This window comes from Varroa destructor, unplaced genomic scaffold (assembly GCF_002443255.2).
Source record: "Varroa destructor unplaced genomic scaffold, Vdes_3.0 BEIS01000002.1, whole genome shotgun sequence".
NCBI classification, from domain to species: Eukaryota; Metazoa; Arthropoda; class Arachnida; order Mesostigmata; family Varroidae; genus Varroa; species Varroa destructor.
The window spans coordinates 17,658,776-17,677,858 of record NW_019211455.1 but is presented as its reverse complement, the minus strand read 5'-3'; the positions used below and the strand labels follow the sequence as shown (position 1 = coordinate 17,677,858).

The 19,083-nt window shown below is 38.9% G+C and overlaps 2 protein-coding genes and 1 long non-coding RNA gene across 9 annotated transcripts in view; 1 reads left to right on the top strand and 2 right to left on the bottom strand.

The window, feature by feature from the left end:
- LOC111245801 (ninjurin-2-like) overlaps nucleotides 1-9,825 on the bottom strand; it is a 20,995-nt gene extending 11,170 nt beyond the window's left edge. For 4 of the 6 annotated variants that reach the window (XR_015321429.1, XM_086980460.1, XM_086980461.1 and 1 more), the window contains exon 1: nucleotides 9,702-9,824. Coding sequence is in view for 4 of the 6 variants with exons in the window: in XM_086980460.1 (XP_086836586.1) it covers nucleotides 9,702-9,809 (108 nt within the window). In the remaining 2 variants the exon portion in view is untranslated. Of the gene's footprint in view, nucleotides 1-4,919; nucleotides 5,859-9,701 lie in introns of those variants that run through there. The other 2 variants (XR_002671487.2, XM_086980462.1) reach the window with 2 other exon arrangements.
- Nucleotides 9,826-9,894: 69 nt separating this feature from the next.
- Cog4 (conserved oligomeric Golgi complex subunit 4) lies at nucleotides 9,895-17,337 on the top strand. Of its 2 annotated transcripts, none has more exons than XM_022794589.2 (17): nucleotides 9,895-10,175; nucleotides 11,007-11,089; nucleotides 11,335-11,449; nucleotides 11,656-11,785; nucleotides 12,107-12,261; nucleotides 12,370-12,459; nucleotides 12,857-13,013; nucleotides 13,326-13,447; nucleotides 13,804-13,914; nucleotides 14,160-14,240; nucleotides 14,435-14,596; nucleotides 14,884-15,126; nucleotides 15,477-15,590; nucleotides 15,799-16,002; nucleotides 16,308-16,502; nucleotides 16,821-16,949; nucleotides 17,108-17,337. In XM_022794589.2, exons 1-17 carry the CDS (start codon nucleotides 10,113-10,115, stop codon nucleotides 17,240-17,242), a joined length of 2,289 nt encoding a protein of 762 aa, XP_022650324.1. In that variant the 5' UTR covers nucleotides 9,895-10,112; the 3' UTR covers nucleotides 17,243-17,337. The 2 variants fall into 2 exon arrangements, with proteins under 2 accessions (XP_022650324.1, XP_022650322.1); XM_022794587.2 differs by having other exon boundaries at nucleotides 9,895-10,274.
- Nucleotides 15,699-17,236, bottom strand: LOC147757459 (uncharacterized). The gene is made up of 2 exons (XR_002671490.2): nucleotides 17,097-17,236; nucleotides 15,699-16,026 (listed from the first exon to the last, which is right to left on the bottom strand). It is a non-coding gene; the product is annotated as an uncharacterized LOC147757459 (long non-coding RNA).
- Nucleotides 17,338-19,083: the final 1,746 nt, after the last annotated feature.

Genomic DNA, 19,083 nt, shown 5'->3' with positions numbered 1-19,083 from the left:
GTGTATATCAGAGGCGGCGGTAACTACAACGCATACCCCCTACATGTAGCAAACCGGTTGAATTGTATTAGTATTCATTTGCATGCTTGATTGAAGCATGGTATTCGTGTTCGCACGCACGTCGACTGACTCTGATCGATGGTTCTGTGGTTTTGCATATATGTGGAAGGCTTTGTTTGCGTCTACTGCATCAGCTCGCTCAGTGACCCCGGATTACTTATCGTAATGCTATTCGGTAGCTATATAGTATCCGATCAGCATTGCAGATTCAGATCTGTCCTATTTGCTGGAACGTAAATTTAATAGCCGTCTAAAGGGGCCAATAAAGTCTGCTCCAATCAACAGAGCAAGTTATTTTTCAATCTTACACAATTACATACTGACAGCTTTTTACGGTGCACGACTCTAATCGAGCCTTCTGTAGCGGATTAACTGTATGAATAATGTTGGAAGTTGTATACATGGGATTGATATACGCTAGACTAGCAACAACCTATAAAATACCTGGTAAAAGCCTATATTCGATTACCTTCAGCCACTCATATACTGAATACAGACAGTATCGCATAGTCTTCTATTAGTGTTTTGATATAAGCGTTATTCAACTATCACTTGGTCGAACGATTGTGAAAGGGTAAGGATTCGGACCCGTACACAAAACGCAGACAGGATAAATATATTCGGTTCTGGTGTGTATAGACTTTCCATCGATCGTAACGAAAGCGTAAGGGACAATGGGCAGCGATTCGCTACGCACTGTCCCTTTATAATCAATAGGTGCTACTGATAAGTAGGTGAGTAGGTATAAGTTGGACATTTCGTTGAAAATTTAGAGTTTCTTCTAGCGAAGTTTGAAGACCATGTGACGAAGTGGTTAAAACGCATGCAGTAGAACGTTTCCTACACAAAGCTTATATTAAATCTAGTTACTATTAGTCAACAAAGCGTTAATTTCGCACTGACATCCTCGTAGCCCCATACTATTGAGCTTAGAGGCAAATGTTGCAGGGCAAAGCTTAAGTGAAGGAAAAATAATTTTGAATGCGATCCCATATATTGACTATTCGTAAACAACATACGATATATACTTTATCGAAAAAGTTTGACGAAAGAAAGTTTATGTGTGCAATTCATTCTCGGAGTAGACAGGGTAGCATCTAGAAAAAATTATTATTGTCGTACCGCACGTTATTGCCATGGATTTGTCAGAAAATTCCTTATCTAATGATTAGAAAGCGCAAGAATTATGGCTGCATGTGCTCCAATCTAGTTATCTCTCTGAAACACTTTCGCTGCCACCAGCAGCTGTGTATTTATCCGTCCGTTACCTTCTAAAATACGCAAAGATAGCTCGCTCAATTATTTCCGCTATCATTGAGGGAAGCGCCTTCACACGCTGCTTCAAATAAGTGGCTGTTGACCTTCAATGGTAGCTGACCAGGCGAAACAGTAAATTGGAGGAGCTTCCAAGGAGAAATTTCCAACGAGAACACGTATATCAAATACAACTTGAAAGATTTGTTTTAAGCAGTAACTGTTGATTACTTTTTTTTTATCGTTATCATTAGAGGCGGGTTGTTTTTTATTCCTGACTACAAGAACAGTTGGTAAATACTTGCCTGTCTTATCTATCATTTCTTCTTTAATTTCTAGTGTAATTAACGTATCTAGTATGTAGCACATTAGTTAGTTCAACTTTAAGGTTTCCGATAGGTCGCTGACACGACAAACAAGAGCTACTGGTCGAAAAAAAAGAACATTTTTCGCACAGATTGAGAGTCACGAAGCGTTTTGTGCTGTACAGAGATGTAAAAATATAGATTGAACATGACTAGTTCCGCAGCTGAGATGTAAGGATAGCAAAAGAAAATTCAGGTCAAGGGAACTGCGGGCGGTCGATAGGACAAAGCACTTGAACAGGGGGTAAGGGACGTGATGTACGAAGGTGCCTTCGAGATGCGGCAATCGCGTCGGCGTACCGCTGCTTCCGTGATTATGACTGGATACGATCGATTTCGGCCATTCTCTTATTTTTATTTATTCATGACGACAATGGCGTACAGTGAGCGATGAACTGCTGTTCAGCTATTATATGTTAAAATTATCCGGATTTTGATTGTTAATATTTCCACCACTTATTTGTTTACATCTAATTAACGGATGTTACGAAGTATTTGAATCGGATTAGTTGGTATAACAGATATTTTAAAGTAATAAATAACAAGAACTTGAATAAGGTCATCCATTTTTAAAATAAATATATTCATCGTAAGCGTAAACCAGTACTAAAAGATAAACGATACGTCAAAGACAAAATGGTACCTTAAAAGCTATGCAATAAAGAAGAAGAAGGAACGTTTACAAGTAAACTGTCCAAAAATCATAGAACTACTTAATGCTTTGGTGGTAGATCGAGGCGTTCGTTACAAGTTCACAGTTAGTGTTGAAGATTCGCTTCAAGCTCTCAGGACAAAACCGAAGAAGACAAGCCGCTACTATTGTAACGCTTCCACTTAGACGTAACGTATTACTTTGTCCGGTATTAATTATTCTCAGTCGCATCACAGGCCGACAGATTCCCGAGGATGCAAACGACAGTCAAGCAACACCTTGACATGAAATAGCTATCCACATTACACGTGTCTGTTTCCTCCGCTAGTTCAGCCACTATACCACTGATAGCAGCGAGGACAGCATACGAGCCCGCAATAGTAGGCTTCAGAGAAAGCGAACTACCAGTTTGTGGAATAGGTCTGAAGGATCCGGCAAAAACAGAATTTTTTTTGCAGTGCAAATAGAAATCGCTACGGTGTTTTGCTTAGCATCAACACAACAATAGCAGGACGATGGCAGCAAAGGGGTGTTGGAACCGTGGCCCGAATTCCATCGACGCCAGTTGATATTGTTGACTGCTGTCTTAGCGACTAGTGGTGAGCAAGGTATTGTACTTATTAAAGGAACAGCAAGTTGGAAGCACTGAAAGACTGAAAAACCGTACCGTCATCGTGCGGTGTGTTAGATTTACAATATACCGTTGATGAGTATTAGACACTTCTCGACAAATCGCGTCCACTGTTTCCTTTCAGCAATGACAAAATGTCGATCGAGGCAGACATTCGGCAGTAAACAACTGTGTACCAGCATCCTCTGTGTTAACCCTGTATCTCGTTGCATATATATATTAGGGCAAGGAAAAATTCCAATTCTCTACTCAGTAATTTTCTTCGGTTTTGAGCCTCTTAAGCTTAATCTGTAACGCATTGCAGATGGTGCCCGTCTGGCGCTACTGCTCGTCATGATGTCAGCCTTATGCTAACACACGTATTGCACGTACATGTACGTAAAACGAATCTAAGCTATAATATAAAATCTTTTTAACTCTAAGCGTAAAAGCTGATCATGTACAGTAGCACAAAACAATTTGCTTTTAGTAAAATATGGAGAAGGAACTATCTAAGATAAATTCTTATATATAACTAAATTATTAGAGCGAGTACGCTATTATGTGTTGATAAATTAGCTGTTGCTAGTACATTGATTTACACGTTTCATAATCTCTCAGTTCCTATAATAATAAATAAAAATTCCTTCAGGACTACTTAATAACGAAGTATCAAAAGTCGTACAATTTTTTGATTAAATGAATTGATAGATCTGATACCAACCAGCTGTCAAACGGGCTTAACCTAACAGCATTCAACAACGACTCTTCAAAATTGCCGCATCAACAAAACGTTCGGAGGCGATCCTCAAGCAACAGAGGGCTTCATCATGTGGCTCCTCGTCGAAACACTTACCCATCGCTAAACAAATTAACTAATGGACATTTCTTTCTAGGACTCGTTTACAATTTTCTACTTTAACTAACTAAAATGATATATTCTTGTTCACTTCCGACTGTATCCTCTGTCTTTATTGCACATTGATAACTATCACTGTCATTCGGGTCATCGCTCTTTTTTAAAACTCTTCACGTCATATCCAATTCTAGCGCTGAGATTTCTTTAAATAGAGGGACTCGCGAAACAAGACGGTATCGGAGAATGAGCGGAAACGTGAAATAAGTACGATGAATCTAATTAAGACTAATTAGCAGGAGCAGCCCTGCTGCGCTGGAGAAACTACCTCGTCATCGAGCTGACCGCGAGCAGAGACAACATTGAATGTCGAGTAGACTGGCAGAGAAAGTGTCATCGTCTACCCAAGTAATGACTCTGAACAATCTCTCTGTCACAAGAAAAACTTTGACAATTTGAAACGCAACCCGCCAAAAAAATCATGAACATAATAGTCGTACGCGTTAAAAGACACTGCTCAACGCAAGCGAGCCAACTAGTCATCTAGGAACCACAACAAATTTTCCGAAAATGTCTGAACTGTTGTTGATTTTGTTGTATAACAAGCTCGAACCGTAGTTAATGCTCTTATGTTTAAACGATAGTCGGATAGACACAAAAAGTTCCGCTTTCCCAGCGTTTCGTTGGCTTTATAGCTTCTAGCAGGAAGTTTACTTCTGCCTATTCCGTTGGAAAAGTGCAAAATTATTTTCTACTTCAACTTGTTCCAGTGCCCATAAGGCTTCAAAATAAGAAAAGAAAAAAAGCTATGATAGATTTGAATAATAAAAATGTGTTTTAGCTATAACAGTTAGCTGCAGTTTATATTGACTTTTCATAGTTGAGCAGTAGCATTCGTTACATATTGCAGAATGTTAGCTAGCTCCAAGGCCGCAAACGTATCGCGTAAATCGTAATGTAGATCGGTAAAGTTTCTTCCACCACCGTAATTGATAAGGCCAGCTTCTGAACTACAGCATAAAAGCATCTAAGCGCAGGAAGCCTATGCAGCCGTCGAAATGATCAGATGCCGTTTTCAATCGGCCATCAGCAATCATGGGTATGAGTAGAAAAAAAACTTACTTCTACGGGGCTTACGGTCGCCATCATGCAGTGCTTCCTTCGAAGGCCTACTTCACTGTTCCTCTTCGACTATACAATGTTGTATTGCTTCTCAGTTCTTAAATTGCTCCCTTTTTTGGGAGCACATTCACAGAAAAGTTGATGCCAACTTGCATTATCAGCAACTTAGTATCACCACTCACCACGACTGGCGAGTAACTCACGGGCACATACTAATTCTGTTGTTCGCCGAGTTACTCCGTTTACACACGGCAAACGATATAGCGTAACGTGGTAAAAACAGGCCAACCTCATGCGCATTTGCCTGCCTATATGTTACGGACTAGTCGCCCGCGAATCGCCCTTGGCTGACTGAGCGACACTTGTCTTCACAGAAGAAAGATAAATTACACTATCAAGAGAGCGTCTTGATTGCCACCGACGGGATCCCACCAGCGTTGGTGCCGACTTTATCGACTGTAACTCGGTATCGGGGCGTACAGAGCTGTTGTGCTGCTGCACGCTGTGACAAAAACAGCAGTTGGTCGTATAAACGTCGTCTGCGTAGAAGCAGTTTCAACGGAACGGTACAGATGAGAACGCATGCCGCCGACGTATGCTGATTGAAGAAGTGCTTACAAGCAATTAAACGTTCTCAGCACACCTGTCCCGCCTTGAGGTGCGCCGGCGTGCACAAGCCAATTTTCGTTGTCTATCCTGTCGAATTATTCTATCCAAATCTTGATTTTCCTGTGCTGTACGCTGATCTGTCTGCGTACGGCGTTGCCTAGCAGTGTTATAAAATCCTGTGAATATGAATCGGTTGCTTTGCCCGAACGCAGCTTCAGGGTCGGCGCGCTAGCAAGCAATGATGCCAGACCGAACTGTGGCTAGATGCTGGCGTGCATTAGGAGAGGATCAATCTGTCTGCCCTCGCTGGGGTCCCGCCAGCAGCCGTAGCTATTCGGTCCCCGAACGGTCGCTATCCTGACGAGTCACGACAGTCGAAGCAGCAACAGCAGCGACATTAGGAAACTACAGTAGTGTCTAAACAAAACCTCATATATTGAAATAACACGTTCAGGGATGCCGGAGAGCGCACTTTCGCTAGAAGTGTTTCTCGCATGGGCTGAGCAACGTTTAGGAGAGGAAAAATTTCGGACTGTATTGTCACGGCTTTCCACTTTCGTTCGCAGAACCACAGCTGTCTTGAATTGTAGAATAATTTGATAAGATAAATAGAAATCGCCGGCAGATATATTTTGTGGGCATATTATGAATAGAACAAGCATTATGTTTTAGACTCATACAGGTACGATGAAGTACGCCAGTGCATCGAGTTTAGTCGTGTTCAACAGATCAACGCTGTCCATACAAAACAAACAGAAGATTAGTTTGACGCCGAACGGATCATCAATAAGAGGTTCTACGTTAATCTTTTACAAAAAATAAAAGTTACTATTATTATTAATTATTTACAATAGTAAGTCAATCTTATTATGATTTTACGCAGTCTAACCGTAGCTCCACTTTTCCCAAGCGTCCTTGGGTAGAAGTGAATAAACCTCGAGAACTCTCTCTCAGCAGTTTAACTCAGAGGCCAACGCTTTCGAAGTTAGAAATGCACAGACGAACAAACGTACAGGATGGGCGACCATTGTAACCTTAGCAGCGTAACTTCGAATTCGCTCGATAGAGAAAAAGCCATAAATATTCACCGATCTGGCTCAAAGCATTGCTATAGTTTATTGTGCCGCTTTGCCCTTTCATAGTTTTAAAGAACACTTTTGACAGAACCCCAAACGGTTGGCAGGGGCCAGTAAATCTGACGTCGTATCAGAACCCCGCTTACTGTATCATAGGGGCAATGAGTATGAGTCTCTCAAATAGGTGCCACATCAGACCAAACCAAGAGCTGGCATTGTGTATTCCACTGATATGGTTTATAATTTTAGGTAGTATAATAAACGAATTGAATGAGACGCGTCACGCAAAAGCTATGCAGCCCCACCTGTATAATATGGCTAGCTAATACAATTCAACGTAGGCAAACTTCACTAGTATCATAAATATGAAGGACTTTTTATCTTTGACACAGGTTTACAATATCTAGTAAAAGCATCATATTATCAACAGCATCGAACTCTTCCGGGTGGTGACACATATATCGTTTTAGGCACCTTAATCAAACTGAGAGTATGACAACGCAATTTGCAAACCCGCTATTTGACATCAGTCAACGCGGATACACTGATGATGAGTCACCCACAACGTAATGGTGTGGCATCATAGCGAAAGGGGTACGGAGTCGCTGGCAGGGTCGTGTTACGAACACTTCGCCATGGAGACTGTATTGTAGTACAATCGTTATGCGAATGGACTTCATTTCACATTACAGAGTGGGGAAAAATGCAGACACCCATTGTGCATACCCCGGAGTCCTGTAGAATTGAAGGACTTGGTTGAGCGGGCGCGTGGAAGACCGCTTTTCCTAAGGCGTTGTTACTAGAGGGTAATCTATAGAAAGTGCGAGGAACGAGATCATAGACCCAGAAATAGGCCTAAAGATAGGCTATATTCAAATCTATACTGGAGTAGAACCTTGTGAGAGGGCCACACATAGTTGTCGTGCGATAAAAATCTCTACATTAATGGATAATACGAACCGATATCACAAAGGCGACCTCCAGAAAATGTAGCAAAGCGCATAACACTTAATCGGGCAATGCAGCGAGTGTACACAAATAATTTGGCTGCAGTTCCTGTAAATATAAACGTACGCTAATCGCTTATGGCTGAATAGACCTGAGAAGAATGGATTGAGCATCGACATGTCAAAAATGTGAGACTATGCTTGTACATAATAGTCAACAAGTAAAACATTAAATTATTAAGCAAATTTCCTTAAATAAGTAACTTTCTCTATTTACGAAGTTTGAAAAGCAAATCTTTACGAGTTTCTGCACTGATTATTAGGAGAACATGTAGAATTGAAATAACAGCCAAATTAATTATGTAAATCACATTGAATAACTTTATCACAAGAGAAAGTGATATCAATATTGGGTAAATATTGCTTCGTACCCAATGGGTGTGGGTAGTACTTTTGCGATAACTCAAAACTTACCTCAAACCGAGCTGCAGAGGTTCGGCCGAGTCAGTTGCGTGTACGGGGCTGTGGGAGATTGGATGATGTGGGTGGGGGACTGATGACTCACATCATAAGGGTGAAACATGATAAAGCTAGTAAAAAATCGTGCTGTGGACCGAAGAAGTCCCAATAAAAAATTAATTGATACAGTCAGTTTTGAGTGATTTTTATTGACTGTTGGCATTTAGTATTAATCGTTTGCCACCTATGTCAGTTGCCCCGCCACTGCACTGTTAACTAAACCGTTCTGCAGAACAGTTTTTTCAAATTATGTTATAAATAAACGAAATTTTGGGTCTAATTGAGCTGCATACTTATAACCCTGACGATACATGCACTATCGTTTCTTCACCACATCAACATTAAGTTTTTACATAAGATGCATAATTTACTTTTATATTACAAGTATTTTACAAATCCAATCACGTTATTACGAACCTCTCTCACTATGTTTTACAGGCACTTTATAAGGGGCTGTGTAATAGCCAGACTCATTTAATTTAGGGAATTTAATATGATTGGTTAAGAGAAGCCATAAATTTGTTATGTTGGTTTACGCTTATATATGAACTCGCTGATAAGAGAAATGACAAGCTTTAGAAAGAAAATGAGAATTCTAAACAATGATAACCGTTTTAATGTTCTTTAATGGGTTCTTTTGGCTCATTTTATTAGTTAGCTACATATAGGTTGGAAATAAGTCTATGTAAATAATAGTCGCGTCCTCGTGGGTTATCCATTTACGAATCCACTGATTTTTTATGAAACGACAACTCATGTGCATATTAAATACAACCAGATACGTTTTGCGGATGCATAGAACACGACTTTTTAATGTCCTATTCGACTTCATGCTAGAGATTCTCCTTGCCAGCACTTCCAGAGAGCATATTTTAGCAGTATCCAAGTCGTTAGACAAGTGTTAGGCTACAGGTTCTTGTCTATAATAGTATACAAAGATAATCATAATAATTATTATTATGGTTTAACTTCATTGACAAGATTACAGAACCTTTTATGCAAACGTGATATTGCAGAATATGTGTTTATACCATCTCAATGCTCATGAAGAACCACCCATATTTGGCGCTCGTAGACGATACCGAAATACACGTCATTCACACATGAGACTAAGGTACATTTATCGTTTTCAAAGACACCGTAAATAATAATTAATTTAAATTAAAGCTGCGTTAAGGGCAATAGGACATTAGCTTACGCGTTGGTGGAGAGAAATTTCAACTCTGCACAAAAATCAAACTAGCCCGCCAAATATAATTTTCACCAGTTTTTGCCGGCTTCTAAAGTAGCTCCTGTTAGCTTTTTGTCTTGCCAAAGCATACGTTACGACTTGAATATGTGTAGAATAAGGAGGAAAAAGATGTCAAACTGTGCCACCTGCCAAACCCTACGTATATTCCCAGTATAATAATTCCGAACATAAAATGGGTACCTATCGACGAAAACTAAGCCAGGATGCAATAGATGGTACTAAACCAGGCAACACATACAACGTACTAGCAACGATAAACATTTTGCACAGGTGAATTTCTCCATGCCACTAATATGGTTAATTAATAAGGTTTTAAGCCGTTGTTAGCAAATTTACGGTTGTCTTTGAATTCACTCATAATAATCGTTAAATTGCTTACTGATTCGCTGTTTCCTGTGTGGCTGTTTTGGCGATCTGAAATAAAAAATTCCCTCTCAACTAAGCAGACGAATTCTCTGTCATATTTGTTTGGTGGTAACATGTGCATGCACGGTGAGTGCGGTTCCTCGCAGACGAATTGGGCGAGGGCCGTTAGACACAGCTGCGGCTCTATAGCACTGCAGCGACATTAGATGATCGAACACGTCAGTCGCAATTCAGTTGATACAGGCATCATCATCACGAAGGGGTGACCCCAATACAGGGGTGTTGCAGGGAATGAAAATAGAATCATAATTCGAAGACAAACAGACGTCAATACTTTTCAAGTGAATCAGGCGGTAATTGTACTACAGGTGATTTGGTGCAGTGCAAAATAGGCGAACAATAACGAGTTGAGCTAAGAGGCGGTATGGAGGCATGCGAGGAGCTGGAAGAGGCCGAGCGCCTTTTAAGAGAATTGGCCGTGAGAGAAGTGAGTGAATGATTTCTCGACAGCTGGATGGCAAGATGCGCCAGCCATCAGTATCTGTATAGCAGTGTTTTGATCGAACTCACAATAGGCAATTATGTGGTACGCGCACCTCATATAATGTCATGTAAGATTTTGAATAAATGAACGCAATGATATATATTAGCATAAAAGATAGACTGACAAATCGAGTTATGTTGTGTTAACTTAATCTATAGCTAAAATACGGTGCATGTTCAGAGAGGATTCAAACTAGGGTCCTCGCGGTAATTGAGTTTCACATTTTCTGCAAGGAAATGATGATACGATTTCGAATAGATTATTTTTTTTAAATGTTTATTAACCATCTTTATACCAATTTGTAATCAAAGTAATAAGCGAGCTAAATATTTCCCTTCTTCGGTAGATGGATGCTCTTTTCAGATATCGTTATACATTTCTTATACATAGATTTTATGTGATTCGCAAGTACGGGCGAAAATCAAAGAATCGGTCGTGATTCGATGAATTTTTCTTCGTTCATTACTCCACGTTATTAAATGTTTATTAACACTCCACTGGTGACCTCTTTTTGTGAGCTTAAGGGCACTTGCTAGCAATTGAAAACGTGTCAAGTTACTGATATCCTAAATATGAAGGAAACTTGTTTAGCAGGCTAACATTTCTGATCGGCCAATAATTATCTTAATTAATTATATTATGATTTGAGAATGAACTTGTTTTGCTACTTACGTCATCTGCCTTCGCGGCTGTGTTGCTTGCAGCATAAATTGTGCACGTCTATGCAATACTAAAAAAGTAATGGTTTTGTGTTGCGTTATGACAATATTTCAGGAAGAAACCAGTAAGCGGTTGGAGGAACTGGTTCTCAGCCATGCCAACATTGGTGAAAAAATCCTTAAGTTACATAAAGTTGTGTGAGTTCTATTTTTCACTACCGTTAATGTGTAAAAATCAAAGTTGTCCTCGCGTCGGCCAATCAGTATTAGCTCAGCGGGCAAGTTTTGCTTGGTCCGTTGGCAGAAAATCATCTAAAAATTAAATATGATAATATACAATATTTTTGAGTTGCTTTATTTTCTATATACTGCTGTTGTCTGAGTTTGTCACATATTTTTTTCTATCCTAAGAACAGAGTCTAATTCGCTCAATTTTACTGTAGACCAGCATTTCAGTTCCTTCATAGTGATACGGAAGAGCTGACAAAGATTGTAACGTACACATCCTGTTTAGCCGAAAATATCTCTCGAAAAGTGAAACAACTTGACCTAGCTAAGGTAAACTGTTTTTGTCTTAAAATGCTGATATCAAATTATATGTTAATTATAGCTACCAAATTAAAAATTTCATATATTTGTCGATAAAGTCAGCTATATAGATTTGCGACATTTACAGCAAATTCTAATATGTTTGTTCAACAACCCATGTTTTTCAATGTAATTTATGTAGTGATTAATTTTTTTCTTTGACTGTTGTTTTGCAGAGTCTAGTAGCTGGTAGTTTACGCCGTGTAGAGGACATTATGGATCTCCGTGCGTGTACTGAAGGCGTAAAAACAGCTCTCCATGATGAAGACTTTGAACAGGCAGCCGCTCACGTGCATCGATTTCTCGGTAAGCAATAAACGACTAATGATAAAAGAAATCGCTTTACATCATGGATCCATTATGTCAACATGTAGAACCAAGAGTTCTTCAACGTTAGTGACAAATGGTCAAGAAATCTTCTCAGTTTTTTTGGTCTGAGTCGTCTCAATGGTAGTAGCTGTCAAACTTTCTGGTTTTCACTTTGAGCTTGATTTATCGTCTGTGGGTAAATCTAAACTTGTTTCAGCAATCGACACCATTTGTTATTTGGGAAGACTTTTCCCTTGATTCTCGGCTGTTTACGTTTGTACATCGGTAGCTGTCGATCTTGTTTTTTGTTATTTGCAGGGCTGGATCAACGGGGGCTGAGGTCGTGTGTTGGTGACGAAATGGTTGAAGGAACAAGTCTAGAAGAAGCCTTCAGCGCCCTCACAGCTGCGCAAGGCACGCTTATCGACATAGTTACCCAGCGATTTAATGAAGCGCTCTCCCGATCGGATCAGGTAGGAAGAACCGTTTCGGTCGCTTATTAACCACTGATGTAAACAAAAATGTAATTCTGCTTAGATAAACTATTCTGCTTTTTTGCTGATTTCTGTGTTAATCTGCAGGCATCAATCGAGCGTTTCTTTAAGATTTTCCCACTTCTTAACCAACAGCACGAGGGCTTAACGAAATACTCCAACTACCTTTGCCGACAAGTAAGAAATTTTCTATCTAGTTTTTTTACATTAAATGGTGTTTTTCTATTCTTTTTGCGTACATCCTATCTTCTAGTTAAAACGATAGTCGATTCATTCACGACAAGTATCTGTTTGCATCTGCCGAGCTAAAGTTAAGTAATTTAATTCAATTATCCAGCTATAAACAGCTTAGATTGTTTTTTCAAAGCATTTAATTCGGTTTCGCGGAGTGATAAGCGAACAAGTTTCTGATGCCTCATGTTGAGGGTGCGATGTTCCTAATGGCTACCCTAGATTACGTAAATTTTCATTTGTTAAATTTTCACCAAATAGATTTATCTATATACATAATAGGTACCACTATTATGCTAATCTATGAAGTTTACAAATATCGACTTTATTTAACTTCTATTAGGTGACGGATAATGCATGCCGATCCCTTCGAATTGCACAAAGTATGTCGAAGTCGGACAAAAGATATGCCGTAGCGCTTGCCGATTCATTTAGTGAGCTCTTTGAAGACGCCGCTCGACTGATCGAAATCCACCAGCCACTCGTGGAGAGATATTACGGTATTAATAAGTAGACGGTTCTTTCTGTCTTATACATACATTTGGGCTTCAGAACCGAAAATGTTTTTAATTTCAAGTTTGAATCATAAGTTAAAAAGTTTTACGTACTGTTCATGTTGACGACTAAGTATGCAGTTATGATTGTTCGACAACAAACTAGGTATATAATAAAATGCATTGTTTCATTATAAGACTGAAGTGATATAAGCCCACATTTCTTTCAGACTGGTTGTTGTTATAAGACCTTTAAGTTTAGATTTGACATTTTTTGATAGACGTATTCTCGTTGTCTTCTTTTGAATTCTTTTTAAGGTCACGGTGAGTTGTACGTTCTTGTAGAGATCCTCCATCGGGAAGTTTGTGTTCAACAACGACGTATCTTCCAGGAACTGCTTTCAAGTCGTGTGCTTGCTCGGCGCTGTAAAAAGGCTCAGGTAAAGGGTTATTCGCAAAAGTGTTTATTTGTATCGTAAGCATGATTCATTGTATATCTTCGAAGTCGGATGACAAAATAACGTAGGATTCATAAAGATATTTTATATTGGTTGTAGTATTTTCTGAAAGTAAAGTAGGAGTTGAAGTCTATAAATTCTTTCTATACTGTGACGAAAGTTACTAAGAGATCTGAATCTCTACCTTTGATCTAAGTCATCTTATCGTCATGCCGATACTGGAAATGTTTTTTATATTTATTTGGATTATTTTCATGCCAAGGAATCTTTGTCATAGTTAGTGCAAGCACTGGAGACATACGTCAACGAATTCCTGTTCTTTTTTATTTTTTCTACAGGACACGTTGATCAAGGGCAGTCTAACAGATCGATCGTCAACCGGGCTCCGGGGTAATTCAAGTTCTGGCAACCTCTACGCGACGCAGGATCCGCTTATTGAGACTAAGGAAGTGAGCATCTAAATTAAAGGCTTTTTATATCTTTAATTTTGTTTAGAATTTTGGTGGCTAGTTCAAGTCTATACCAGTTGTAAAGCTAGAAGATCCTGATACTTTCTCAGAGGTTAGTGACATTTTTTGAAATGGCATTCACTTTTGAAAATATGCATCTTGCCTGGCCAAGATAGCTATTTGGTGTACCTTTATTCTCTTTCGAACCCAGTAAATCATGACCTGTTCTGTAAAACGTTTTTCAGGTAGACGCGATTTTGGAGGAGCTAGCACTAATTCATAAACACGCAGAACTCTATTTTCGATTTATCAAGCGTCGCGTCAATGTAAGTTTTTTTTTATTTGAGATCAAAAAATTACACTAGCAAATATAAGTTGACTATCATTACTTATATCGTCTTGTGTATATCATAGCGATTGTGAACAAATGCACTGTTTTATGAAATAATGGCTACAATATTAACCATCAAGCATAGGGCATTTAAAATTCAATTCATACCGATTGATCTTTGCAAAGCAGGACGATCTGGAACAGTCGAAGCTATCGCCGGAGGTGAAGGCATCTCGGATAACCGAACTTAATCAAAAAGTGGCTGTGTGCGAACTAAATAAAGATATGCAAGAACTAATGAGCTATTACATCTGCCTTGAGGAGTTTTTCATGGTTGAATCTGTTAAAAAGGTGATTATTGTTCCAGATATATATATATATATATATATATATATATATATATATGTATGGATGCGATAATAATAATATAAATTCGTTATTATCGAATCCATATATATATATATATATGGACTTCACATTGGTATTATCTACGTGACATAATGCGTGTGTCGAGGTTAAACAAGTGGTTTCTAAATTCACTTGTACAGAACGCGCTGTCTGGCTACCAAATAAATTCCGCGTTGTTATAGACGATTGCATACGCTTATGATGTTTCGTTAAACTAATTATCTTTCCAGGCTGTTGAATTGGAGTCATTCGAGGAATCTTCTCCAACGTCTTCCCTACTAGACGATGTATTTTTCCTTTTGAAAAAATGTCTTCGACGAGCCTTTTCGACGGCATCAGCTGATGGTGCCTGTGCCATGCTTAACCATTCGGGCTCTTTAATAGAGGGTGAATTCGCGCGCGCTAGCCAAGAGCGTCTTCAAAGGGGCTTTCCTACTGGTGCGATGATGGACCATGCCATTAATATTATGCAGGTTTGTAAGTTCTTTTGATTGATAACAATACTATCTTAGTGAGGTTTGTACCGTTTTTAACCGTTTTTAACCTGTAGTTCTAAATGGTGGAACGATCTTAAAAAGTGAAGATGCGATATAAGATGTGTTAAAAACACAGAAATTGAAGGGAATATTATACAAGTTTAACTTGACTTTCTGAGTTTTCATCTACTAACCGAGCCCACAAGAAATAAAAATACTAAAAAAAACCTGTTCTTAATTTGCAAGATAGCGTCTTTAAACAGCTTACTACTTAGCAAAGGACATATATTGTTCATTTGTCTGACCATTTGTCTGACCGTGACATATCTCTTGCTTGATTCTTCAAGGGTAAATTGCAAAGCCAGGCAGAGCAAGAGCGTGATCGGGAGCAGTTTGTGGTGACGCTGAACAACCTCGACACGGCTTGCGATTACGTTGACACGCTTGTTACTGCACTCACTGTAAGAGAGTTTTTCTACTTATTATATACTATAATCCATTTTCTCAAAGCAGTGGTTTCCTGCTTTTCAAAAGTTCTACATGAGCCCTTGTAAAAATGTAAAGAAAAATATGAGTGAAAGCTTAAATAATAAATTATGTTTATTGCATAACAATGGCTTCGATGAACACATTAACCGTGTGTATTCGTTCATACGTGCGTTCTTTCAGGCCGAATGTCCAAAGCGTTTCCCGGGATGTTCAGCACAGGAACGCGGGAAATTAGAGGCTTGTCTTGCAAATGTGGGTGCAGCAGGTGCCCGCCTGAGGTCGCTGTCATCGGCTGGAATTGGTCAGTTGTGCGCCTCTGCAGTACGGCCGCACATTAAAGCGGCCTGCGATGCCTTTCATACAGCCAACCATCAGTTGTCGGAGGTAGGGAGAAGTTGCTAGAAGGTTCTGTTTTTTTTTATTAATAGTAACAGGAGTTAGTAAGATGACAGGGTGGCCATTGTCATATCTTAGGCAACTAGCAAACCGAGACCGTATATAGGTGTGCACTTGAAATAGTCGCTCAGCTTTTCTCTTAACTAACACATTAAGAAAATGCTACGCATACTTTGAATCGTATTTCGATACTGATCTACATACTGTCCTGTTTGGGAACAGTTGTTTCTGACGCTCGTTTGCATGCGTTTAACCAGTACTCTGTGTGATACTGTTACATGTTGCCTCGAAAGGCCGAATTCGCTCAATTGGAAGCAGATGATGGACTCCGTCCATTTATACAGCAGCTTGTTATGAATCTGGATTCATTACTGAATTCCTTTCGAGAAGTGCTCACGGCCAAAAACCACGAACAGCTCGTCGCGCTTGTGGCATCTGAGATCACGCAGCTTTTGGAAAAAGCGGCCCTCAAGACCATCTATAATCGGGTATGCTTCGAAAAAATTTGGCACTTCTAGAGCATGGCTTCCCCCATTCAGCTACACCGACAGTTTTTGACGGTAATAGCTGTTGGTATGAATGTAAACTTGACAACACCAGCTTTAATATTGGATTCAAGTGATTTTAATGTTTTGCAAGTAACCAAATCTGCAATAACTGTTGTACAATTTTTCCAAAGGCATAGGTTTTTAGGTATGTTGATAAAAACATGCTCATCAATTGAGCCCCCATAGAAGTTAAGTTCTCTCTAATCTAATTAAGTTCCACCCTGTTTCACGTTCTGTTTAATTAACTTGTGATTGCAGCTAGGTGGCATGCAACTGGATAAGGAGCTGCGGTATTTAATTGGCTATCTAACTAAGGTTGCTAGTTGGAGTATTCGAGATCGATTTTCCAAGCTCACCCAGATCTCCCTGCTGCTTAATATTGATAGTGTAAGTATAACTTAATAGTTAGTTACTGCTAAAATGTTTTAGTCATTCTTATTCATCCTTATGTCAATGTTGTACTTTACATTGTTCACATGGTGGTGCTTTCGGCTTTAGATAATCTAAATTGTAATAGTTAAGCTTTTATCTTACCGGCTTTACAGATATCGGAAGTAGAGGAGATATGTTCGGCGAATCAGAGTTCTTTAACGTGGCGTTTGACGCCAGCCGAAGTCCGCCAAGCACTCGGATTGAGAACCGAGTTCAAGTCAGACGAAATCAAAAAACTCCACCTGTAAATAGCTTTAACATAAGTGCACTAACTTAAAACATCAAAGAGTCATCGATTGACTAACAAGTTGCAAAATAAATTTAAGCTGTTATATTTTCGGAAGCAATTTGTGTTTGTTTTTTTGTTCCATTGTAACCGTCTCTAGCCACATAGTTGTTACTAAATTATTTCTTCTAAGGTAACAACTAAGTTCAGAATCAATGTTAATTCATGAAATGTGGTTTATTGCTTATCTTATGCTTTACTACGTTGATCTAAGCGATGCAAATTACACGCAGAAACTATTGGTTCTATTTTCATAAAATTTTTCTATAATTAAATCGATTACAATGAAATAAGTTAGTATGCCGGATGCAGGTTTTAAGCAGAATGTATTTCTAGTTGCCACGAAAATGGTCTCCAGCAAAATGATCAGTACTGGTCAAGGAACGTTTTTTGAATGTTTTCTATGATCTTCCTAAAAATTTGCGAATAAAGGTTGAGATTTAAGTATACATATGGGATAGCACTACTTAGTCTGCCAGCCAGGCTTGCCTAAAATCCAGGTAAAGATATGGCCGTCCATACACGGTCACTGGCTATGCAAATGCTTGGAACCTGCACAAAAACTGTAAATTCTGTTTCTGCGATCGATTGTTATAACCCTCGAATCGCAACAAATATGGCTTTAGATCAGCTAAAACTACTGAGACCGTAAGCGTTTCAGCTGCTTCAGTTCGATGGTAGACCTCTTATGTATGTTAGGCAATTTTCTATACTAGCCATTTAAATGTACTAAAATTCAATTTTAAAGAAATCTTCGATAAACGAAATACAAAGAAGGTTACTTACTAGGAAAGCATATGTAAATAATTATTTTTAGAGACATTGATATAGAAATATTGAAATTTTGTGGACTTTAAATTAAGATGGACTGGTAGTACTTTTTGATTGTAACTTGAAATTGAATTTTACGTCACGAGCTGCCCTTATGCATTGCTTGTTTGAATTGTTTGTTTGGTTTTCCCTAACCAGTGTAATCGTTGAGTAATATCTATGACGTACACATATGACGCGTGTAAAATTAAACAGTATAGTTAGGCTTATTAGCTAGCGAACATTGAAATCATATTGGCTATATGAAATTGGTAATATAAAACAATTCAGCTAACAATTCGGCCGTTGTCCGCGTTCAGTTGATCAACACATTAACTGTCTATGGCTAACTTCCTGTTAAACCTTTTCAAAACGCGAGTTTACGCTGGGCGCGTCGTCGTGATTGGCTTAGTGACAGCAGTGCCATCAGAAACAGTTAACTAATTCAGATGTTTGAATTAATCAAGCAAGTTGGGCTTAGTTAAAAGGGGGCTATAATGGACTGTGGTGATAAACGGGCTATTATTTCATATTAAAAAAAGGGCCATCCTATATAAATATTGGATTTCTTTACGCTCTGTGACTTTTTTTTTTTAACAGAAAAAGAATTTGCTACGGTTTGAGTGAGGCTAATATATCTATTATATCTCTCGAATATATGTATTCTCGAAAAATCACCAATGCCAACAATATTATCAGGATGATAAGCTGTCCCTGCGGCTATATCGTTCTCTTTGATGACTAAGTCTACTTTTTCTGACTTGATGCAGTCACCTTGTACTGCTCCACAGATGAACTGTTCATCCAAAACTATACAATTCAGTACGGTAGTGAATATGGTACATCGATAAAACCCTAATATGCCTCGATTTGCGTCAGTTAGCCCCGTTTTTAGCAAAAGCGAAGATCGATTTCTTCAATTGTACCCTTGGATTTACTTGAAGCAAATATGTTTTTCTCTTTAGTTGATTAGCAAATTAACGACAGTGATTT